The sequence below is a fragment of the Monodon monoceros genome, unplaced genomic scaffold (assembly GCF_005190385.1).
Source record: "Monodon monoceros isolate NGI ecotype Baffin Bay Population unplaced genomic scaffold, NGI_Narwhal_1 Super_Scaffold_5, whole genome shotgun sequence".
Classification (NCBI taxonomy): domain Eukaryota; kingdom Metazoa; phylum Chordata; class Mammalia; order Artiodactyla; family Monodontidae; genus Monodon; species Monodon monoceros.
This window is the reverse complement of record NW_021703782.1, coordinates 32,418,317-32,443,733: the sequence shown is the minus strand read 5'-3', so window position 1 is coordinate 32,443,733 and position 25,417 is coordinate 32,418,317. Positions and strand designations below refer to the sequence as shown.

The 25,417-nt window shown below is 41.2% G+C and overlaps 1 protein-coding gene across 4 annotated transcripts in view; it reads right to left on the bottom strand.

Moving 5' to 3' along the window:
• The window catches only part of FRMD3 (FERM domain containing 3), a 308,613-nt gene that overhangs the window by 23,464 nt on the left and 259,732 nt on the right, over positions 1-25,417 (bottom strand). The window contains exon 1 of one of the 4 annotated variants that reach the window (XM_029201751.1): positions 9,127-9,277. The exons of the other annotated variants lie outside the window; for them this stretch is intronic. Within the exon in view, the coding sequence (XP_029057584.1) occupies positions 9,127-9,253 (127 nt within the window). The 5' untranslated portion in view covers positions 9,254-9,277. Of the gene's footprint in view, positions 1-9,126; positions 9,278-25,417 lie in introns of those variants that run through there. 4 annotated transcript variants of the gene reach the window in all.

The window sequence follows — 25,417 nt, the reverse complement described above, 5'->3', positions numbered from 1 at the left end:
CCTGTCATTACACTTAGAGCATTATTTTGACTTTTAAAGTTATGTGTAAGTAGACTGTGTTTTCTCTGAGTTTCATTTCAGGATGGTAGAGAGAACATTAAGACCTTTGTTACTGAATCTGAAGGGCACACTGAATCAAAGGATTGACAACCACTGCTCAAGAATACACGAAATTGTCAGGTCTCTATGGAGTTCACATATTTGTTGCCTATTAACCAGCCGTACTTGCTGAGGTGGGCTAACTTCTGATTGATCTACTTATGTTGATCGGTGTACCCATCCTGCCTCTGGGAGGTGTGCTGTACTCTTGAATTGAGGATAGGGACAAGAAGAGTGAAGGAAGAGTGGGAGAGAAGGAAGAGGTCATCACTCCACTTCTAGGAAATATGATGGAGTGGAAAGAACAGAGTGGCCTGGAATTCTGGGGACCTAGATTCAGTTCCACAGAACTCTCTGTGTGTCCTCCGACATGGCACTTCAGTTCTATGAGTCTTAGACTTTTTACCTGAAAAAATGGACCACATCCCTTCCAGTCTAGGTCTCTCAAAAAAAGTCCCACTTGACACTATACATATACTTTCCCTGAAAGCACCAATCACCTGCATATAAAAGAAGCAGAGCTATTTCTCCTGTATCTATTGAGAAACATTGTGGGAGAGGGGAAAAGACAAGAGCACTAAAATTTTTAATAAATTTTTACAGGGATAGATATTTTAAGCACATGATCATGTGATATTCATAAGAGGAGATGAGGAAACTGAGGCTCAGAGATGTTAAGTAACCTGCACAAGGTCATGATGCCAGGACACAACAGAGCAGGGGTTTGTACCCAAGCCTGCCTGACTCCAAAGCTTGTTCCAAACCACCATGTTTTCCTAAAGAGAAGGGGATCTGAGAGGCCCAGAAAGACCCTCACTTCTTAACTAAAGAGGAAGAGTCTTGTGTTATTGGCCAATTTCATTTGCTGAGACCGCAGTATCATTATATGTAAGGTGATCACTTGTCCCTATTTGCCTGGTACAGTCCCACGGTATGCCTATTTCCTAGCAGCATTATTAAAGTGCCCCTTTCACTCTCAAAAGGTTTGCCTAATAGATTTTATGGTCACCTAATTACGTGTTTATATGTCATACCTCCTGTGATTGTATCCTGGAAGCCAAAAAAAAAAAAAAAATTCACTTGCTGTTGTGGGGATTAATGGTTTAGGTCAGAAATAAGCTTTCAAGTTCACTGTATTATGCATGAGCTATCAGTGCCCCAAATGTTTTCTATCCACATTTAGCAGCATGCGGACTTCCAACTGTAGTAAGATGGTACGCCATTAAACTCCTGTGTGACTCCTTTACCTTCCCTTTGCTGGGGATAAAGTCTAATCCTTCAAGAGAAGCTCATGTCTCATGGGTTTAAAGAAAAGATCCTGAGAATGACATGTACTTTTTCAGATGAGGGTTTCCACTTTCAGGCATAGACACTGCAAAATATCTCACACTAGAAATGTTCCTGATGCCTCTGAATATCCTTGGGAAGCTGCCTGCTCGTTCTATTTAAAACCCATAAGAGTCATCCCAGTGACTCTGGAAAGTATAGACGAATGGAAAGTTAGACACACACACACACACACACCACACTTCACAGCAAATCCTAATGTTCTTCCTAGCCATGAACATCAATCTCACTTCTCCTTCTGGTCATCATCTACCAACCTCCTGGTCATGCCTCTAGAGTAGCTGAACATTTTGAAACCTTTGTCTTACCATTTTTTTGATTTCAATATCTAGAATTCAAGAGAATTCAGTCAATCCTTGTCCTCATATTGCAGAAGTCAACTGCCCCTTCCAGACCACTGAAATGGCTCTCACCAAGATATCCAATGATCACCATGTTGCTAAAGACAATGTGTGCTCTCTTCTGTCCTCCTACTGACCACTCTACCTCTGTGACTTCACACTCTCTTGGTTTCCATCTCATGATTCTAAGCTACCTCTGTCTTTTCCACAGTCTTTTCACCTCTATTTGTGGTAGCTTCAGCTCTCTGCTCTTGTCACTCTGTACCCTCCCCCTTAGAGTCTCAACCATATGCATGGCTCCACCATGCTACTGCAGCATTACTCAACACAGCTCTGCAGGTCACTTGTGTCCTTGCCCATTGTTCCTTGAAATTAGTTTGGGAAACTGTGCACACTATCACCTTTTGGACATTACTATTAAGGTTAAGAGTACAAGCGCTCATCAAAAATTATGGCTATCACTGTGGAAAACGATATGGAGATTCATCAAAAAACTAAAAATAGAACTACCATATGACCCAGCAATTCCACTCCTGGGTATATATCAGAAAAAAACCAAAAACACTAATTTAAAAAGATATATGCACCCCAATGTTCACAACAACATTATTTACAATTGCCAAGATACGGAAGCAACCTAAGTGTCTACCAACAGATGAATGGATAAAGAAGATGTTGTGTATATATACAGTGGAATACTACTTAGTCATAAAGAAGGAAATTTTGCCATTGCAGCAACATGGATGGACTTGGAGGGCATTATGCTAAGTGAAATAAGTCAGACAGAGAAAGACAAATACTGTATAATATCACTTATATGTGGAATCTAAAAAACACAACAAACTAGCAAATATAACAAAAAAGAAGCAAACTCACAGAAAAAAACTATTGGTTACCAGTTGGGGGAGGGAAGAGGAAGGGGAAATACAGGAGCAGGGGATTGAAAGGTATAAACTATTAGGTATAAAATAAGCAACAAGGATATATTGTACAACACCAGGAATATAGCCAATATTTTTTTTCTTTTTAAAAAAATTTATTGGAATATAGTTGATTTACAATGTTGTGTTAGTTTCAGATGTACAGCAAAGTGATTCAGATATATATATATATATATATATATATACACACATATATATTCTTTTTAAAATTCTCTTCCATTATAGGTTATTATAAGATATTGAGTATAGTTTCCTGTACTATACAGTAGGTGTTTGTTGGTTATTTATTTTATATATAGTGGTGTGTATTTTAATCCTAAACTCCTAATTTATCACCCCCTTTCCCCTCCGGTAACCATAAATTCGATTTCTATATCTGAGTCTATTTCTGTTTTGTAAATAAGTTCATTTGTATCATTTTTTTAGATTCCACATATAAGCGATATCATATTTGTCTTTCTCTGGCTTACTTAGTATGATAATCTCTTGGTCCAGCCATGTTGCTGCAAATGGCATTATTTCATTCTTTTTTATAGCTGAGTAATGTTCCATTGTGTATATATACCACATCTTCTTTATCCATTCGTCTGTCGATGGACACTTAGGTTGCTTCCATATCTTGGCTACTATAAACAGTGCTGCAATGAACACTGGGGTGCATGTATCTTTTCAAAAAATGGTTTTCTTCAGATATATTTTATAATAACTATAAATGGAGTATAACCTTTAAAAATGGTGAATCACTATATTGTATACCCCTAACTTATATAATATTGTACAAAAACTATACTTCAAAAAGAGTCACAGCTATCATCAAAAAGACAAGTGATTACATGTGCTGGTGAGGATGTAGGGAAAAGGGAACTCCTGTGTACTGTTGGTGCAGCCACTATGGAAAACAGTATGGAGGGTCCCCCCCAAATTAAACATAGAACTACCATATGATCTAACAATCCCCACTTCTGAGTATATATCCAAAGGAAATGAAAATAGGATCTTGAAGAGACAGCTGCACTCCCATGTTGATTGCAGCATTATTCACAATAGCCAAGATATGGAAACAACCTAAATGGCCATCTATGGATGAATGGATAAAGAAGACAGAAGATGTGGTATATGTACACAGTGGCATATTATTCAACCACAAGAAAGAAGAAAATCCTGCCATTTGTGACAACATGGATGGGCCTTGAGGGCATTATGTAGGTGAAATAAATCAGAGGAAGACAAATGCTCCACGGTATCACTTATACGTGGAATCTAAAATAAAAAACAACAAAAAAACACAACAACAAAGAAAAGTCAAACTCACAGAAACAGAAAGTAGAAAAGTGGTCGCCATGGGCTAGGGGGTGGGAGAAACAGGGAAAGGGTGCAAACTTTCAGCTGTAAGATGAATAAGGTTTGATGTTCTAATGTAAAACTTGGTCATTATAGTTGATAACACTGTTTTATACAACTGAAATTTGCAAGAGAGTAGAACTCAAATGTTCTCACCAAAAAAAAAAAAACAACTGATAAATATGTGAGGTAATGAATGTGGTAATCAGTTAAGTAGGGGGAATCCTTTCACAATGTACATCAAATTGCCACAATATATACTTTAAATGTCTTTCAATTTTATTTGTCCATTATACCTCAATAAAGCTGAAATTAAAAAGAATACAAGCTCTTAAATTATCTTTCTGTGTCTGAATCCTGGCCTTGTATTGTCATGTGACCTTGGACAAGTGACTTAATCGCTCTATTCAGTGAAATCTATAAAATGGAAAAATTCAGGCCATACCACATGGGGATACTGTGCACAGAGGAGTCATGAATTAATGTGTGGGAAGTGGTTGGCTCACAGTAAACACTCAGTAACATTACTGTTTACCTATTAAAATGTCTGAGAGGTCCCAAAGAGAAGAAACCAGTTTTGCTTTATTTAACTCAATATTTCCCAAATTTATTTGACCAGAGAAGTTTGAACATGACTTAGTTTAGTTTGAGAAACACATGTTACTGAATCTCTGACCCATCTCACCTCAAAACCGTCCAATGAGCTGCAGACTCACCACACACCTCGATGTAGGCTCGTATCCTACATCCAGTCTGTTATCTCCCACCCCAGACTTTCCCTCCTCTACCAGTTACTGTATAGTAAATGGCATCACCTTCTATCCACACCAGCAATCTAAGGGTTGGCCATGACTTCTCACTCACTGCTCACCCCATATCCGTCACCAGCTTCTACAAACTCTGCCACCATATTCACTTTCAAAGTGGTCCCTGCCTCTCCATCCCCTCCATGCATACCACTTCTCAACTGCGTGACAGCAATGGCCTCCTCACTAGTTTCCCTGACCTCAGTCTGGCTCCTTCTGAATTGTTGCCAGAACAATCATTTTTAAATGCCTAATTAGTCAAATGAATTTGAGTCAGGCTGGGACCTGGGACCCTTTGCTGCAGTGCTTGCACCTGGACACACCTCTCCTCCAGCAACAAAATACAAAGAAACTGTATGGGACTAAAACTAACTGTGTGCATGTGCAGTTGGGGCAAATACTGGACCCAAAAGATACAGAGACCAAAAAACCCAACTGCCACTTTTGAAGAGCCTGGAGCAAAAACAGGGTGTCAGGAGCAAAAGCAAGGTACTGAGAATACCTCCTGCACACACCACCACGAGAGGGGTGAGCAAAACACCTAAGCCACCCCTCTGGCCTGACCCCTGGACACACCCCTACCCTCACCCCATATAAGGAACAAGCTTGCCCCCCTCAGGGAGCCAGCAAGCAAGGGAACCTGTTGTTTGTTCTCGCTCCCCCCTGCCGCAGCAGGGGCCCCAATAAAGCCTTGCGGGAATTTCTTGTCTTGCCTCTAGTCAATTTCTATTGCCTAGGGAAGGCCATGAACCCTGGTCGGTAACAAATCCTCTTCTTAAAAGGTTTTTGATGGCTTTCAGGATAAAATTTAAACTCCAGCTTAGTATAAAATGCACACCTCTAACCCACACATTTCCACCGTTCCTATCTATTTAGAGGTGCCCAAATGTGTTACGCTGTATCATGCCTCTGTGCCTTTGCACAGACTGTTGCCTCTCCCTGGAATGTCCTTCTGCACTCAGATGGCTCCTGCTCGTTCTTTAAGACCTCATCTTTCACCTCCTCTCGGAAGGCTCTCCTACGTATATGCTTATCACACAGTTTCCATGGTTGACTCATTCATTTGTTTCCCAGATGATTAGTCTCAGCCAATGATGGTAATTCCATTCTCTTGGCGCTCTCTGGTTTGGAAGTGGGTATGTGAGCCAACCCTGAAAATGAAAAACGAAGGGAAGAGTCGCCAGGGGGAGAGAGGTAGAGGGGGAAATTCTGACAAAGGCTTCTTGCTTCTAAGGAGAACATACTGGACAGATACAGACTTTCTCTTGACATTGTGTGTGAAAGAGACACCAGGAATTCTGGCAGCCATCCTATGATGCTGATGGCAAATGGTCTGAGGGGGGAGCTCTGGCCAACTGAGAAGAGCAGTGCGGAGAGAGAAAATGAACCTGGCTTCTCAATCCTGGAATCATCCCTGACTCTGGACTTGGTGTTGTCTTGGATAATAAATCACTTTATTATTTAAACCAGTGTTTGTTAGAGTTCCTTGCTGCTAATGTCATGCTAACTGATGCAGCTGTCACCATCTCATGGGTCTCTCTGTCATCACAATCAATCATCACACCAAAGTCAGGAACACGACACAAAACCCTCACTGAACTTCAGCGTCATCCTGGTGGACCTCAATAATGCAATATGATAAAGACAACAAATAAGAAGTGTAAATATTAGAAAGGAAGGCACAAAACTGTCACTATTTCCAGGTGATAGTATCATCTACAAGAAAAGGCAAAGATTCTAATAAGCTAGGGGAATTAATCAGAAGTCAGTAAGGTGTTCAGATTCAAAACAGGCGATTTACTACACACAAGCAAAGACCATAAAAAATATGATAATGGAAAATCCCATTCAAAATAGCTAAACGCACAAATTAGAATAGCCACGTAATATCCAGGATATCCATAAGAAATATGCAAAACTTGTGTGAGGACAACATTAAGACAGAGCTGAATAACCTAAAAGAAAATCTGAAAAAAATGAAGGAATATACCAGTGTTCCTGAATAGAAGTCAGTTATTTTGAAGATCTAGATCTCCTCTAATTAAACTAAAATTCATTGCAATTTCAATATAAATCTCAACACATTTTCAGAAACGACAAATGGAGAAAGTGCACATGATTAATCAAGAAACTCTGGATAAAAAAAGATCCATGAGGGGGAACTTGACCTGTCTGATGTCAAAACTATACTATAGTTAATAATGGAGCAGGAATACTAAAATATGCAATTCAGAAATATACCTTTGAAAATAATGAAAGGTTATGATAAATAACTTTGAGAAAAATCACTAACCAACTGGGAGAGGGAAAAAGTATATCCCTTCTTCATGTCAAACACACATAAAAATTCCAAAGAAGTTAACAGGTCAAATAAAAACAAATACTAGATCAAACCACATGAAATCACCATTTTTGTAGGTCAAAAGCAGTTGAGTATCAGCAATTTCACATAGTTCAAGCTAATACATTAATTATGAGGATGAAAACACAGAAAACATGTTTATAATCTTGGAATGAGGGAAACTGACATAAAATAATAAAACTTAGAACATAGAAAAATTAAGTAGTCTGCACATGCAGAAGCTGTCTGTGCATATGAAAAGTGCCTGTGCTACAAAGTTAACATTAAAATAAGTTAAAAGCCAAGAACAAATTATGAGGAAGAAAGTTAATACTTGTAAAAGGCAAAAGATTAATATGCAGATTATAAAAGAATTCCCACAATCTATAAGGGAAGGACAAAAGAAAACAGAAATTCATAAAGTAAACAAGTAATTCCCAGGAGAAATGCACATGGACAATTATCCTTTGAAAAGATGCTCACCCTCACTAGTAAAAAGGAAAAGGCAAATTAAAACAATAAAATCTCATTTTTTTTTTTTCAATCTTAGAAATTGGTCACATCAGGGTTAGTGCTTATGTGGGGAAGCAGCCATTTTCCTACTCACCTTGTTAGTGAGTGTTAGTCTTTCAGAGGATAATTTATTTGCCCATTTCCATCAAAATTTAAAATGTGTATATCCTTCAACTTTTAAGAATCTGTCATAGAGAAATACTTGTATACGCACATTCATTGCAGCACTGTTACAGCTAATGAATAGGAAATATCAGTTTTCCAACAGTAATTTGGTGATTAAATAAATTATGGCATCTCTACACTACATGATATTATTCAGCCAATTTTTAAAAGCATACAGATTAATATGTATCGATATGGAAAGTCCTTCAAGCCATATGATAAAGTGAAAAAAATGAATTGTAAAATAATACATATAGAACAATCCTATTTATGTAAAAAAGTAATCCTATATCCATTCTACACGTCAATGTGCATAGACTGGCTAATAATATGCATCTCCCTACCCCAGTCTGTCCTAGGGTCAAGGAAAACATTCTATAAAATTGTACTTTAAAAATCTTTTATAATAAGAACACATCATCTATTATCTATGTCATTATACAAATACAATTAATTTCATTTCAATTCACTTAGAAGTCAGTTCCACACATGTGCATGTGGTATGGCCAATTCCAGACATTTCCCAGGATCTTAAAAATTTTAATCATTTGGTGAAAACCACATATACATATATAACAGCAGCTCCTTTCCTGCTGTAGGCTCTGATTTTTTAAAATTCCTATTTCAATTCCTATTTTCCCCCAAGGACCACAGAATAACACACAAAATACATTTTCAATGAAAAGGAAATTAGCAGAACATCAGTTTGATCCCAGTTCTTTAACTGCTATTGTATTTCAGGACAGTTCTACTTTGAAGATAAAGGGGAGTTCTGCCTCATCCAGGCAAGCACACTTGAAGATCTTAAACTTTGAACACTAAAAGGAGGGAGGAGCATGTTTTGATCATCCAATCTGTCCTGTCTATGATCTTCAGTCATTCCTGGGCCATCTGGATTGGACACCCCACCGCTGCCTCCTTCCTAACGGGGCTACAACTGGCATGTAATTTATTAGCCTTTAGGATGACTTCATACCATTTCACTTAATAGTTGGGCCAGGACCCCCATTTCAAGCCCTCCCATTTTCCCTCAGCGCTCGCCTGCTCACTCTCTCCTTCCTGCCTGCCTCTCTGCTTTTCTCCCTCCCTCTCTTTCTCATCCTTGTCACAAACCTTTGACACTGGGTTCGCCTAGGCTTCTCTCCCAGCCGCCGGCCCCCGCGGTGAGCCGGCAGCTGGAAAGCCTGCACTCTTCGCAGGCGCAGAGGAGAGCCCAGCGCCAGGGCACGTACCCGTGTTTCTGGCTGTGATCTTGGAACTGTGTCTCAGCAGACGGACAAACACGTTGCTGCTGCAGTGGTTCACCAACTGCAGGCGGAGACCCCTCCGAGTCTGGATCTTGACCAAGCATTTTGCCATTACTGGTTCTTCAATTCCCTCAGTCTCCTCCTCCTGTCATGGCCCAGGGCAGCTACCGCCAGCCACAGTGGCTTTGACCTTTCACTAACTGTCCATTCTGTTTTAAAGGACCGAGGCAGGGCGCACTGAATGAATCAAATGTCAGGCTCCTAATGCAGCCAACAGAAATAACTCAGGAGGGATCAGCATGGGGCCGGAGGAGGGAGGGGGCTGCTATTTTTAAACTCTCCACTCACTCCCCTAACAGACAATGAAATAATATGCATCTCCCTACCCCAGTCTGTCCTAAACCATCCAGGCCAGAGGACCCCAGCCAAATGCCCTACAGTGTCCTAAGAACTGAATGTCCCCCCTAAAGATAAAAACGACAACTGGACAACTGTGCAATGGAGAACCCCCCCTTGATTTCTTTTAAAAATAATTTGAATCTTTACTAAGTTCTAGAGCAGCACTGTCCAGTAAAAATACAACGCAAGCCACGTTAAAGAAGAAAGCATATGAAAAGTAAAAGAATAAATTTAAATTAATTTTAATAATGCTCTTTTAATTTTTTTAAAATTTATTTATTTAGTTTATTTATTATTTTTGGCTGTACTGGGTCTTTGTTGCTGTGTGCAGGCTTTCTCTAGTTGCGTCAAGCGGGGGCTACTCTTCGTTGCGGTGTGCGGGCTTCTCATTGCAGTGGCTTCTCTTGTTGTGGAGCACGGGCTCTAGGCGCGCGGGCTTCAGTATTTGTGGCTCACGGGCTCTAGAGCACAGGCTCAGTAGTTGCAGCACACGGGCTTAGCTGCTCGGCGGCATGTGGGATCTTCCCGGACCAGGGCTAGAACCCGTGTCCCCTGCATTGGCAGGCGGATTCTTAACTGCGGTGCTACCAGGGAAGCCCCAATAATGCTCTTTATTTGAAGCCAAGATATCCAAAATAGTATCATTCACTATATAACAATATCAAAATAATAAAATAGTTTAGATACTTTTTTCGTACTAAGTCTTTGAAGTTGGTGTACATTTGCACACTTACAGCACGTCTCCATTCAGACCAGCCACATTGCCAGTGCTCAGCAGCCACAGGGGCTGCCGTGTTAGACAGCACAGCTCTGGACAAATTGCTGAGCTCCTCACAGCATTATCTCTGTTCTCACAGGGATGCTAAAATTTTCTCCATTTTATAGAGAAGGAAACAACATCCTGGAGAAAGTAACTGCCCTGACCAAATTTACGGAGTTAGTAAGTGGCAAAGCCATGATTTGAACCTAAGCATCCAATTAACATCAGTTGACTAAGAAGACAGTCCCCCAGGAAGAGAGCTGTTACTGCCCCCACTTCTAACCACATGTGTTTTCAATGCAGGATCTAAATGTTACATTCTCTCTCTCAGGACTTTTGAAAGTCCTGCACTTGTACCTCTGAGGCATGTTGCATCCCAGAGTAAGTGCTCAGGGAGCAAAAGGTTTTCAATGTTTTCAGAGTATTGAAAAATTCCTATATTTGAAAAAATTTCAACTGATTAACAACTGTGCCCCACATATTATCCTTCAGTTCTATTTCTTGGCTGGTATATTTTTCCCACTCTCATTTTTAGAAGAAAAAACATTTTCCTCCCGTTATTTAATTATTCATGCATGCATTTTTCTACTTTAAATAGCTACTGAGGGCAAAAGATAATTTTCTAATAAAAATATTCTTTTTTATCCCCTCTCCTGACAAAATAAACCATAATATGCAGGGCAGTTAGCTGAAATTTTGCATTGTCATACTTCACTGTGGGAATATAAATTGATTTAGCGTTTCTGGAAAGAAGTTTAGAAAAATATATTGAGTTTTATAGGAGTGCTATTCGTTGACTCAGAAATTCCACTTTTAGCAATTTAGCCTGAGGAAATAATGAGAAACGTTGACAAAAATTTTTGGACAAAGATTTTATAATTTATAATATCAGAGTTAAATTATAATATATCAGAGTATAATTTATTATAGCAAAAATAAAAAAATAAATCTAAATTTCCCGTGGGAAAATGATTACATACATGTGATGGAATATTGTACATCCATTAAAGTGTATGTTTAGGAGTTTAATGATGTGAGGGAAAGCTTGCAATGTATTGACTAATGGAAAGAGCAGTTTATATAAGCAGTATGACCTCAACTATGTAGAAAATGTACATTACGGACCAGATTATAAATCTTGAAAGGGGAGAAGGGTGGTAGCCCATTGTGCACTGTGGGCTGAGGTCACTGCTAGAGACCTCCCAGGGGGCTCCCTCGCCCTGCCCACTGGTTGTCAGTTCCAGGTATAGTAGGGCAGTTCCTACTCTCACGGCCGTTAGTCAATTTCCAAACCCTACACTTGAAAGTTAAATACCCCTAAAAATTCACAAAATCTTCATGCCTTTGCAATTCCCCTTGTGATATAATTCTGAGCAGAATCCCCATATATAAAACAGGCTGCACAGAGTGGGGCCCTGGGGTAGTACTTGCTAGGTCTTGCCTCACTAGCCACCAACAGTGGTTCTTGAAGAACTACTGAAAATCTTTAGGATACTGGAAAACAAATCAGAAAATCCCCATCCCAGATGAATCAATGCTGTGCAGTAACACAGATAAAAGATTTCAAAGATTAATGTGGGCTCATTTGCATAGCAGTAGACCAGGGCTCAGATATTGAGAAAATCTCCCTTTGCCTGTTTGGAGGGAATACAGATGAATCTGTGTGCTTATCATTATAAATTATAAAGACAACACGATGTGAACCTGAGGGCCCACTCTAAACAAACAGCCCTTCCAAAAAAACAAAACAAAACAAAAACAAACAACAAAAAAAAAAACCAAGAAAGCAAATTAAAAACCTAAAACAAAACCACCACCATGCTTTGTTTCTGTTCTTTTCCACCAGGAGAGTTATTCTCCATTAATTCTCAAGCTTCAAATCTCACTATAGTTTTGAAGTGTCTCCTTCTTTCCTTTTATTAACTACTAGTCATAATATTTTGCATTTCGTGCATGTAAAGTTTTTCCCTTTTTTTAGCTTGTTCCCACTCTTTGTGCTACTTTTCAGAGATCTTAAGTAGACTCTTTCACCCTCTTTCTTCTGGGGACCTTCAGCTTTTATTTAGAGAGAGGGAACCTAGAAGGACCAGCATCCCATATTGTCCCATATTTCTCTCTACCTTGCCCTACTCTACCCAAAGGTGTGGCTACATTTCAAGAGGAAGAAGCAAAGGAAGGCAGAGATGCGGAGCCAACCCAAAGGATTCTGGGAGGAACTGCACAGGAGGCTTGTTTTCGTTTGAGGCACTGCGCTCACAGACTGATATCAACAGCACAACATTTGGGTGCCCTTGAATATCCTTCCTGTTTAGATTTGTCTGTCTGTTTGAAGAATCAGGAATGCATGTCTGGGTGTGACAAGAGGCTGAAGAAAGCAGCGGATATGTGTGAAGAGGGGAATCGATTTTCCACAGTGAGATGTCAGAAACACTGATAAATCAGGCAGAAGCCACCGCGAAGGAAGACAGTTCAACGGTGAGAGAAGTTCACGAGCCTGGATTTCATGTCTACTTTTGTGACAAACTTCCTGACACAGATTTGAGGCAAGGGAACAAGCTTGTCTCTGCTTTGTGGGTGACTGGGAGCTACTGGATGACTTGGAACCCTGGTGCATTTGAAAATGGAGATAATACTTCTCCCATGGATGTTAGGACAAGGAAATGAGATCATGTATATCAACTGCCTTGCATAGTGCTGGTTCCTGGTTGATGAACCAGAACTTACTAAGGAGTTACAGAAAGCAAGGTTTAAAGCACAAGCTCTGGGTTCTAATACCGGCTGTACCGTTTATCTCTGACCTCAGTTTCCATGCCTGTAAAATGAGCATAGCAAAGGCAGGACCCACCTCCCAGGGCTGTTGTGAGGATTAATAGGTAATCCACGTGGCATGCTCAGATCAGTGCCCGGCACAGTTACTCAAGAAAAATTAGTGATTTTTTTTTTTTTAAACACATGCTCATTCTTTTCTCTCCTTTACTCAAGGGGAAGACAATGAGGATTTTAAATCATCTGGATTTTCTTCCATCAACCATCTGTCTCTAACATTTCTAGTTACTTCTCCCCAAATAGTAGGGAAGCGGCATTGCAGGTTGTTAAGTTTACCTGACCAGCCCTGTAACCTCGGGAAAGCTACATAAGCTTGTTGAACTGTAGTTTTCTGCCTGTAGAATAGTACTGATGTTGGCACTTATGTAACTGAGTGCCTGATATGTAGCAGGTACAATAAATATCATGTACCTTAATCGCTGTAACTCAGAGGTTTCACAGGTGTAGTGGATTTGGCCATTAGTTAAAAGAGTTATGGAGATTCACTGAAATTTTAGCTAACTGCTAACTCCAATGAGAAAGATAATAAAAAGTTATTACATACGTTAAATGTTCTTGGTAATACATTTAGACATTAAGTACCAATTATTAAGAGTCCTGGGCACTATCACATATTATATTTATCATATAATAAAATATAATAATGATATAAAACATTTTAATACTATATTTGTGATACAATGGGTATATTCTTGGGTGTATAATAAGGAGAAATGGAAGCAGTTCCCAGCACCACTAAGTGACAGGGCTGTTCGGTCAGGTAGTCAATCATCTGTGTAATTCAGTTTCCTCCTTCGTAAAGTGAGGCAACATTATCTGTTCTATCCATGTCAAGGAAGTGGTCATGAGGCTCAAATTATGATAACTCATGTGAAGAAAACTCTGAAAATGTATAAGGTGCTTTGGCATATCAAATGCTCTTCCTTTTAGTATCCCCCTTATTAGATGAAGCATTCACTGAGTGCTTCCTGCCTGTAAAATGAGAGCACTGCTCGGCGGGGCCAGGCATCACCGTGCAGTGGTGGGAAAGAGGCCAATAAACCCCTCTGCAGAATTACAGTTGCAGACAGAATAGAATAGAAATTAAACAGCACAGCTGGGCTCTCCTCAACATCACTGTGGGGAAGGAGAATGCTCTTGACAGGAACTTCATGGCTGTAGAGGATTCTAGCATAAGGGCTCATCCATCTGTTGCCCTGACCATCTCATACACTGATAACTGTGGTATCTCTAGACAGGCAGCTTATGCGCGCCGAGACAGACAATGAGAGAGAGTCAGAGACAGAGAGAGAAAGACAGAGAGGTGGGAAGGCGGGCAGAGTGTCACAGGGCCCTCTCTCCGTCCGCTCGGGCCGCTGGTGATGATTTCTAGACGGGCAGAAAATACAGACAGAATGCTCCATCAGACACTGCCCTGCTCTCCCTTCCTGCCTCCCTGTGTCCTGTCCCTCACTTTTCGCCCCAACCTTTCAGTGTCAATATCTTTGAAATAAAACCTTAGGCGATTGTCATTATTATTCTTATTATTTAAAAAAAGCACTATCTACACAGTGTAGGAAAGTGGAGAACTACCAGAAGTTAGGAAATGGGTGGAGATCCCAACAGCCCCTCAAAAGCGACAGCCCAGAGAAAACTGCTGCTGAAATTTGCTCTATTTCCTACCAGACCTGCAGGAGCTTTAAGTTCAAAAGGGTTGCAAATATAGTTAAAATATTTGCAAGATGGTGAGGTCTAGTGAAGCCATAATTGAGTATGAAATTTTAACCTCAAAGCCTAAAATACCAATGTGTTGTGCTATATATCATTCTGTGTGATGTTTTTGGGGTTTTTTTTGCGGTATGTGGGCCTCTCACCGTTGTGGCCTCTCCCGCTGCGGAGCACAGGCTCCGGACGCGCAGGCCCAGCGGCCATGGCTCACGGGACCAGCCGCTCCGCGGCATGTGGGATCTTCCGGGACCGGGGCACGAACCCGTGTCCCCTGCATCGGCAGGCGGACTCTCAACCACTGCGCCACCAGGGAAGCCCGTGTGTGATGTTTTGAGCTAAAACTTTTTAAACTGAATATTTTCTTCAGGGTCTGACTTTCTGAGTGCTATTTACCAAGATCTGAGAAAGCCTCAGTTTGCCTGCTCTTCACCCCATTCCTTCTCTGACAGAGTGTCCATGAAAGGCTGCTTTAGAAGATGCTCCATAAGGACAGACAAGCCTGCATCCAGGTGAGCCAGTTCACAAACTGGTTGGCTAGTCATTCATTCATCCAACAGATACTCCCTGAGCACCTTCAGTGTGCTAGGCACACTGAGTGCGAGCCTGATTACGGTCTCGGTCCCATCCTGGAGGGCGATATGGTTGTGCAACAGGTAAACCAACAAATAGACAAGACAGCATGAGTGCTATGAAGGGAATAAAAGGATGTTATCATCATCAATAACTTGGCAGGAGTGGTTTTGGGGGTGAAGCTTCAGATGGAGCCGTTGGGGAAAGACCATCTTAGGGTGACAGTTTACCCTACATCTTAAGAGGAGACAGAAGGATCCCAGTTATGCAAGGATACCTTATCATATACTGAATGCTTATCTGGCATATGGAGGTCTGTTTGGGGGCTTTCTTTCTGGCACCTGAATCAGCGTCTTCATTACTTTTGCTTTAGAGTAATGATAGGTCACCCTTACTGAGGGCTTGATATGCACCAGGCTTTGCTCTAAGCCCTTCATATACATTCTCTCAGGAATGCTGATCTTATTTTTGAGAGTACCTTTGTCTTTTTCATAGTTAAAAAAGAAAAAAAAAAATATATATATATCCTGTTGCTATGGGTCAATTAATACTTATGACTACCGTATTAACTAGGGTTATTATCTCTAAATTTTACAGATAAGGAAACAGAGGCTTAAAGTTAGGAGCCATGTCTTACAAAAATAAAGGAGTGCCTTCCAGGAACATCATACCTTCCCCCAAACACACAGCATCACTGAACCTTCCTTCTCCCTCACCCTTTATCTAGACAAACACCCACCTGTCAATTCCACCTCCTAATTCTTCTTCCTCACCCACTTCCCAGTCTCAGCCACCTCACTGGAGTCTGATGCATCTGCCCTCTCACCCTCTGACACATTCATCTCAGAGTATCTAGATACAAAGCAAGTTTTAAAAAACACACATCTGTTCACTTCACTCACTTCAAACTGTCAGAGAGCTTCTTTCAAACATATCCAGTAGGGATTTTCTTGGAACTTTTAGCTCATAAATTTAGAAAAGCTTAGTGATAATTTCTCATGGCCACAGAATCTTAACAAATAGAGATAGATTCCATACACTTAATGGAAAATCTAAAGATGAAGAATGACATTTGCTTAAATAACCTTCCCAATTAGGTCCCAGAGTATAATGCTGGAAACTTCTCTAGAGCTTTAGGAAAAAAGGTATTAAGTAACTTCTCAAGTGAATTTGCTTAATGCTTTGTCTTTTAGGATTTTTTTTTTCTTTTCGTTTTCTGGTAATCCAGATTCTATCAAACAAATCAAAGAGAAAGGAAACCCACAGTGGGGTGAGGGGCAGGACAAGTCTAACTCTACGAAAGCCTTAGAAGTAGCATGAGATGCTCTAGCTGCAATGAAATGGGCATCTCAGTCTCTATTTCCAAATCTCTTCTGCCAAGCAGAAAAAGCCATGAAAGGACCCGCCGGAGACTGAAAATCAAGAGGCCTGCTGACAGCCTAAGAACCTCTCACACTTCCTCATATTTTCCTGACACTCCATCTTATTTCCAAACAAGAAAGAGCATATCATTCCAAGCAGTCAGCTTTGGGTAAGAAACAAAAGTTAAAAAACATGTTTGTGACTTAAGATAAAAGTATTGCTGGGCCACTGCCTCTATCTTCCGAAGAATGAATTTAGCTCCTGCCCCCCAAAACTGACTACAAGATTTCTTCCTAAATGTTTAAAATGAGCATACTCTGTTCCAATAGGGAAATGTTTAAATCCTTAAAAAATAAAGTTAGAGCAAAGGATATAAAAAAAACCTCACTAGTTATTTTTAAATGATGGAAAAAGCCTAATGTATTACAAATACGCATTGTACTTATGAGTTCTCAGTGGAAGCAGGTGAGAACTCTGAATTTTTTTCTGTTTTATTCCATAGTATGGCTTATATTTAATCTTAGGGCTCAGGGTCAATAACAGAAAAGTTGGCTAGAATGGCTCACCTTCCATTCAACCATCCACCCGTTAATGAACAGATACCAGGCACTGTGCAGGGAGGGGCACCCAGTTAGACCAGACATGTAAACTAATGGTTAGACAGAGGAGTTTCACGAACCAAATGTAAGTGGTGCCTCCAGGGAAACGGACAGCAGAGTGGTGGTTACCAGGGGCTGGCGGGGCGGGGTGGTGGTGGAGATATTTGTCAAAGGGTACAAACTTCCAGTTATTAGATTAACAACATCTGGGGGTCTAATGTACAGCATGGTGACTGTAGCTAATAACGCAGTATTATGTACTTATATGTTGCTAAGAGAGTAGATCTTATGTTCTCACCATAAGAAAGAAATGATAATTATGTGATGGGATGGAAGTGTTAGCTAACTCTATGGTGGTAATCATTTTGCACCATATAAATGTATCAAATCAACACACTGTACACCTTAAACTTACACAATGTTACAGGTAATTATATCTCAATAAAGCTAAAAAGAAGAATCAATGCAAGAATGAAAGTGAAGAAAGCTATTAGTTCTGTCTTTAAGCCAGGGGCATTTCATAGAGGAGGAGCCACTTGACAAAACAGTATGGATCTAGCAGATGGAGCAGAGGGAAGTTGGAAGAGCAGCCCCAGTAAAGGAACCAGCAGAGAGGAGCCCACATGGGCCTGTGGTACTGGGGCAGCGTGGGGGGAGCTGCATTCACAGAATGATGAGAGGGTTGAGCAGGACCAAAGGAGGGAAATAAGGCTGGAGAGGTGAGCGTGGACCAGATTGTGAGGAGCCATGAACACCTTTTGGGGCTGGACTCTGCTCCACAGTCAATGAGGAGGTTCTAGAAACTACTTCAAATAAGGGTGATTGCTCTAGCAGGAGTTTTCAGGATGGGTTATAGGGAGATCAATAAGGAAGATACTGCAGTGTCCCCAGAAAGAGAAGAGGGGACCTGAAATGAAGCTGTAGCGGCAGGCTGAAGAGCCCGGGCAGATGTCAGAGTTACTTCTGGGATGGACTTGACGGTGGTGGCCAAGTGGATGTGGAGCATGGGAGGGGTATCAAGGCAAGGATGGCCTCCAGGTCTCTCTGGTTGGGGTAACTTCATGGATGGTACTGTCATTAACCAAGTCAGAGCAGGAGCAGTTTGGAGACTGGGATTTGGGGAAGGATGAGAACATGAGTGTAGTCATAAACCCATTAAGTTTGATGTGTGAGCTGTGAGCTGTTGTGTGGCGTCCAAGTGGAGGTGGCCAATAAGCAGCTGAGAGTATAGGGTGGCAGTGTGAGGCTGAGCTATAATACAAGGAAGCTAATCCAAGAGAAACAGAGAGGAGGTCAAGGTCGCCCTCGTCAGTGAAAACACCACACCTAGAATCCTGTCTCCTTATTCCAAGTTCAGTGGTCTCTCCATTTCCAAACACCAATGAAGAGCAAGCTTTACTGTCTTCCAACCGTGGTAAGGCAATGTTTTAAAATGTTAATTGACTAATTCACCTATGCTCACAAAAGTCCTGGAAGCCTTTTCTTCATCCTCACCCCAGAGAGCAAACCTAACCTACCCAACAATAAAACAACGACCACAAATACTTAGTCATTAATCTCACAAACCATTCTCCAAGACAGAAAGACCTCCTCAACCTGCAGACTGCACAACAGAATTCTGAATAAAAGGAAAATTGAAGGGGTTACAAGTAGAGGAGAGTGTAAAATAAGAGACCCCAGTCTCCAAGGATCAGGTACCATCCGTTGACAGCACCAAGGAGCCTTATGGGAGTCACCACCCAACAAGCCACCCATAGACTGTGCAGATGCAGAACTGTCCATTCCCCCTCTGATTTATCTACTATAGGAGACACTCTTATTCACTGGTGCATGGTGCTCTTAAAACCCTGTGAATACAGATAGGGCCTGAATACCTATAGATACCCCTCTATAGGGGTGATGGTAACATGAAGGGAAACCTTCCACAGCTGTCCATACATGAAACCGGGTGAAAATCTCCCACAGATGTTGGACAGGGACCAGGAATTTCACAACTATACTGCATTCTTCAAAGACATGCATGAGGAATTTCCTTGGAGAAGAATTTAAGCCATCTCTCTCTGACCAAGATGACCTATAATTCAGATTATTCCTTCCACATAAACAAAGAGTTTTTCCTCTATCCTGGTCAAACCTAGGACTTGAAATTTGCCTGATGTTCCATAACTTAGATATATCAAGGCAATCTATTCACAGTGCAGTGTTGTCAGATGTCAGTGCCCAGAGGTTTTCCTGTAAGAATAATGGGTGACAACGCTGTCCTTGCTGGCTCCAGTTAGAACAGGCTCCTTTCGTCTGTTTAGAACTCTCAGCCAAGAATCTACTTCCTTTGTCTCTGTACAGGATGAATTTGTTTTCTTATCACTTCTGCTGTATTATTTCACTCCCTCCAGGCACAAGTTGCCATTACAGATGAACCATTTTTCTCCGAGTAAAGGAAATTGAATTGGGCTGCATCGATAAATGGAGCTCCACTTTTTTTCCATATTTCCCAACAGCTCTGCAGATGGTATTAAGAAACAGGCATCTGTGTCTCTCTGTTGAAAAAAACAGGCTCTTCTGGAACTATGGGCTCCTTGTGTTGCTGCTAGGTAACCAAGAAACTAGAGGCAGCAGGACCCAGTCCTTCACCCAGCACACCAGCCAAGGGCCTCTCTCTCTCACACTCTAGTTGTATGCTCAAAAGAGAAACACAAATGGCAAGAAATGCAAGAAAAATGTCTAACCACTCTAAGTTTTGCCTTTCAAGTTCTCAAAGATTTTAAAAAACGGTTATACTCAGTTGTGTAGCTACGTAAGAGACATTCATATATATATATAATTTAGGTAGGAGATGGAGGGGGTGAAAGATATTTTTGTCTATTTATGTGATTGAATAATGTATGCCCATTAAAATTAAAATAGTGGAGGAATATTTAATGCATAGACAAATGTTCATGTTATATTAATAAGCGAAAAAGCAGATTACAAAATAGTATCTCTAGTGTAGTCCAATATTTGTTAAAGATATATAGAATGGATTATACACATTCATACCACAGTTTGAACACAGGGGATTGCAGGTGCTTTTAAAATTCTGGATTTGTGGTTTCTGTATTTTCCAAATTTTCTACAATGACTATGTATATTATAGCTTTTGATTTCAGATTGAAAACAAAAACAAAATAAAACAGAACAAGTTTGGCTTCTGGCAAACCCTAATCCCAGGAGAATATTCTCCTTATATGCTTTCTTTTACATAAACAAAAGCTGTCCTGGCTGCATTTAGAACTCATTCATTCATTTGTTCACTAATTTGACAAGCATTAACTTAGCTCCTACTGTGTGTCAGAACATCTCTAAGTGGTAGGGACAATGTCAGGGTGGGGCAGGCAAAGTTTTTGCTGTCGTGGAGCTGACATTTTAGTTGAGGGAGACAGTCAACAAACGAGAGGACAACTAAGTAAATTAGAAGTGCTGGATGGTGCTAAACACTCTGACAAAAATCAAACAGGGTGCTGGCACAAGAGAGAACAAATGGCTAGGTTTGGAGAATTACTCAGAATTGGGTACTCAGGGTTTCCAGAGAGCTGAAATTTGAGCTAAGACTTAAAGAAACAGCCAAAAGCAATTACACTCCAATGAAGATGTTAAAAAAAAAAAAAAAAGAAAAGAAAAAGAAACAGCCAGTCATGCACAGATCAGAGGAAAGGCCCTTCTAGGTAGATAAATCAGCTGTGCAAAGGCCCTGTGGTGGCAACAAGGTCAGAAGACCAATGTGGTAAGAACACAGAGATTCAAGAGGAAAGCAGTAGGAAATGGTCTAAGGGTGGGTAGGGATCAAGCTCACAGGGCCTCATAGGGAACCTAACTAGATCCAAGTTCCACTTACAAAAGATCACCCTGGCTGCTGTGTGGAAAACAGGGGTCGGGGGAGGTGGGCAGTGTAGAAGCAGAGATACTGTTATCTCTTCAGGGAGACAAGAGTGGCTGCAGCTGGAGTGGTGCAGTGGCAATGATTCTGGGGTATATTTGAAAGGTTAAAGTAAAAAGGATTTTGCTGATGGATTTGACAGTTTTGTATTTCATGACACCACTGGGCAGTGAGAGAAGTTTAACCGGAGACGATGGGCATTTAAGATCAGACCCCTCTACTCAAGATGGGGCCAGTGCTGGGAAAGAGTCTGCTCTGAGAAGGAACAGAACATGGCCCTGAGAAACACAAGACAGGAAGGGAGCACCATGCAGGCTGTCCACCAGCAGAGTATGGCCTAGCCCCAGGGAGAGGGGCCTTCAAGGTCCTGGAGGAGTAGAGTACCAGGGGCACCACCAGGGCAGAGACTCAGGAAGGGAGCAAGGCTGGCATGCAGACCAGGAGAAGACGGGGCAGAGCAATAAAGAGAGCAGAACTCACAGCCTGAGCCAAGAAGCTGGGCTTCAGACTATTCATTCCCTCCCAGAGCAAGGTAGGATTGGCCCTGGAGTCGGGGGTGGGGCTCAGCCTCTATTTAGGGGCCAAATGGTGCAGCTGCAGAGGGGCTCAGGCAGAGACTGACAAGCCATAGATCACAAGGGCTGCTCTCTTTTTTCTAGTATGGATACTCCTTCCTTTAATGGCAAAATCCAGTCTGTGTTCAGATTATCACGTGGGTCATCCTGAAAACCCTATTTATTTCTCTTTCAGCCAGACCATCTGCCCATTTTCACATTTTTTTTTTTATGCTGAAGTGGAGACTGGGGGGACTAAAAAGCTCCCAAATTGGACTTCTCTTCTAAGAGGAGACATTAAAGGAGGTGAGGGCTCTTTTAAGTGAGGAAGTGTTCATTTCATATTCCCTTTTAAGCTAGCTACTATTAATTTTCAATTTTATGCTGGAAGTTTGCAACTTACAAAAAATAAAGGAAAAATGTAACCCTGCTTTTATAGATCATTGTGCCACATGCTTACTGTTTCATTAACCACATTTAAAAAGAAGATGTTTATACCTTTTGTTTTTGGAAGTAATGATGAGTGATCCAAAAGCACATAATTAAGAACAGCAGGAATATGGGGAAGAATTACGAAAGGACAGTCAGAGTGTGGAGGAAACTCAGAAACCATCTCACCTTGTTTTATAAAAGAGGAAATAAGATCCAGGTACCGCCAGTGTCCAGCACATACCAGAGAAGAAGTAACTGTTTATCAAGTGAATGAATGAACCCCAGCCCTCTCAGTCTCTATCCAATGCTCTTCCCACCACCAGAGGATCCCCACTAAGGTTGTGTCCTGTGTATACTCAGAAAGTAGAGTCCATCTCACTCCTGGGCATATATATGGACAAAACTATAATTTGAAAAGATGCATGCACCCCTGTGTTCATAGCAGCACTATTCACAATTGCCGAGACATGGAAACAGCCTAAATGCCCACCGACAGATGAATGGATAAAGAAGATGTGGTACATATATACAATGGAATACTACTCAGCCATAAAAATAGAATGAAATAAGGCCATTTGCAGCAACATGGATGGACCTAGAGATTAATATACTAAGTGAAGTAAGTCAGACAAAGAAAAACAAATACCATATGATATCACTTATATGTGGAATCTAAACTATGACACAAGTGAACTTATCTACAAAACAGAAACAGACTCACAGACATAGAGAACAGACTTGTGGTTGCCAAGGGGGAGTGGGGTGGGGGAGAGATGGCCTGGGAGTTTGGGATTAGCAGATGCAAACTATTATATATAGGATGGATAAACAACAAGGTCCTATTGTATAGCACTGGGAACTATACTCAATATCCTGTGATAAACCATAATGGAAAGGAATATGAAAAAGAATGTATGTATGTGTATAACTGAATCAACTTGCTGTACAGCAGAAATTAACAACACTGTAAATCAACTATACTTCAATAAAATAAAGAATTTGAAGGATTTTTGAAACAATAACAACAACAACCACAAAAAGAGAGTCCAGCATTCATGTAAATCGGGGACTCAGGGCCACCACAGAACACTTCAGCGAGAGTGACACAGCACCTACCAAAGAGCTTAGCAAAGGTCTAGACTGTGCTTGGATGACTCACCCTGGTTTACCAGCATGAAAGACCAAAAGCATGTAAAATGGCATGTCACCACCGTAACTAGAGCAGATAGCTCTCACATCTATTTTAGGAATCTGGAGTTTGGGCATGAACAGGGATTTGAGAGTTTCAGAAACACGCCCTGCCTCTTCTTCTTGGTGTGCTCATTGGTAAGATCTAGAGCAGCTATATCCAAACCTTTTTTGGGGGGAAACATGTTTGTTCATACTTATGAAAAAATAAGTATTTATTTATAAATTGGATACATGTACAGTTCTCTTGATATATTATATCCATTATAAAACTTATGCAATAGAAATTTTTTGAGGAGGTGATAAAAGTAAAATCCCAATAGAAATCTGGATAGTTATTTCCTCCACCCCAGTGGGCCATTGTATAAATGCAGGGTCTGGAAGCCATGGCTCTAGGGCCTCCAATTCTCCATCAGCCAAACCAAGAGAAAAGCTGCACCGCTCTGCAGATGGCATTGGACATGCACCCCAGTGGACACACCCAACATCCAGCCTTGTGCCAACTGACCGGAGCCTCTTTTCTGAACCCTGCCCGTACTGCCCGAGACACCTCCCTAAAAGAGTGGAACTAGCCTACACTGCCCAACACTTTCTTTCACATAATTGGCACAGGGTCTTAACAACAGAGGTGGGAGGAAGGGAGATTCTGTGAGCTCCTGCCTCAATGTAAGCCTGGGTATCACAAAGAACATTTACTTAACACTCACTACCAACCCACTAACAGAAACAGTAGAAAATAGGACCCCATGCTGACTGTGGAATTCAGAAAATGATAGCCTCTGCTTTCTAATGACAATGGTTTAGCAATATCTTCACTTTTCCTCTCCTGCGGTTTCTTAGGGATGTGGTGGGAATGTTTTCTTGTCCAAGGGCCAAAGCAGAATGTCTTCCCTGTCACAGACCACGCTCCGGCTGTCACAGCTGCTCATATGCTGACACTCTCGCCTGGCTCACATCCTAACCTTCAAGGACCGTGACCAGATTACTTCATGGGGCACTTGACTGACATATTTTTTTTTTTTTATCCCAGCTGAATCCTTTAAAGCAATTGATTATTAATACTCAGGTGTGGCAGCCAAGTGCCAACCTGAGCCAGAGCAGTGATTTGGGAAGCTCAGAACTGAGTTGTTCTCACTAATAAGACAAAGATTCTCAACACAGACTATGAGTAATTAGAACTAGGCCCGGAGTGAGCCATTCCTTATTTAACAAATTCAGCTTTAAAATGAGAACATGATTCCCAGAGGGGAGAAAGCCTTCCTGCATGAAGGCTGTTTGCCCTGCAACCCAGGTCTACTAGGAATTCTGTTTGGTGTGGCACATGCGTCCACAGCCTCACCACCACTGGTGCCCAGGGAAGGTGATGCTCCTGGTGGGCTGGAAGTCTCTGAGGAGTCACAGGGTCCTGGCAGGCTGTGACTGAAGGCCAAACGCTCAAACCCTGCCCCAAATATGCAGCAGCTCTTCTCACTGAATCACAGAGGTTCCCCACGTTTATATAGGATAAGGTGTCTCTTTTGATAATTCATTTGTTGTTATTGAAAACTAAATGTAGTTCCGTAGTTAATGGTTCTGTTTTCGCAAGAAGAAGTTGAACTGTTTTAGATAAATTTGACAAACAAGACCAGATCCCAACCCCAGTACTCACCCAGCTCCGTGACTTTGGGCAAACAGTCTCCTCTCTCTGAGCTTTCTCATTTGTAGAATGCAGAGGGGGATGTGCTACATCATGGATCAGCAAACGTTCTCTCTAAAGGCCCAGATAGTACATTTGAGGCTTTGTGGGCCAAGAGGTAAAATCAAGGATACTATGTAGGTACTGATAGAATCATTTAAAATGTAACCGTTAGCTCTTGGGCCAGAAAAAAAAAAAGAGGCAGTGGGCCACCGGCCAGTTTGCCAACCCTTGTGCTAGAACATCCTTAACATTCCCTCTAACTCCCAAAAGCTCTGAAAAATATTCCTG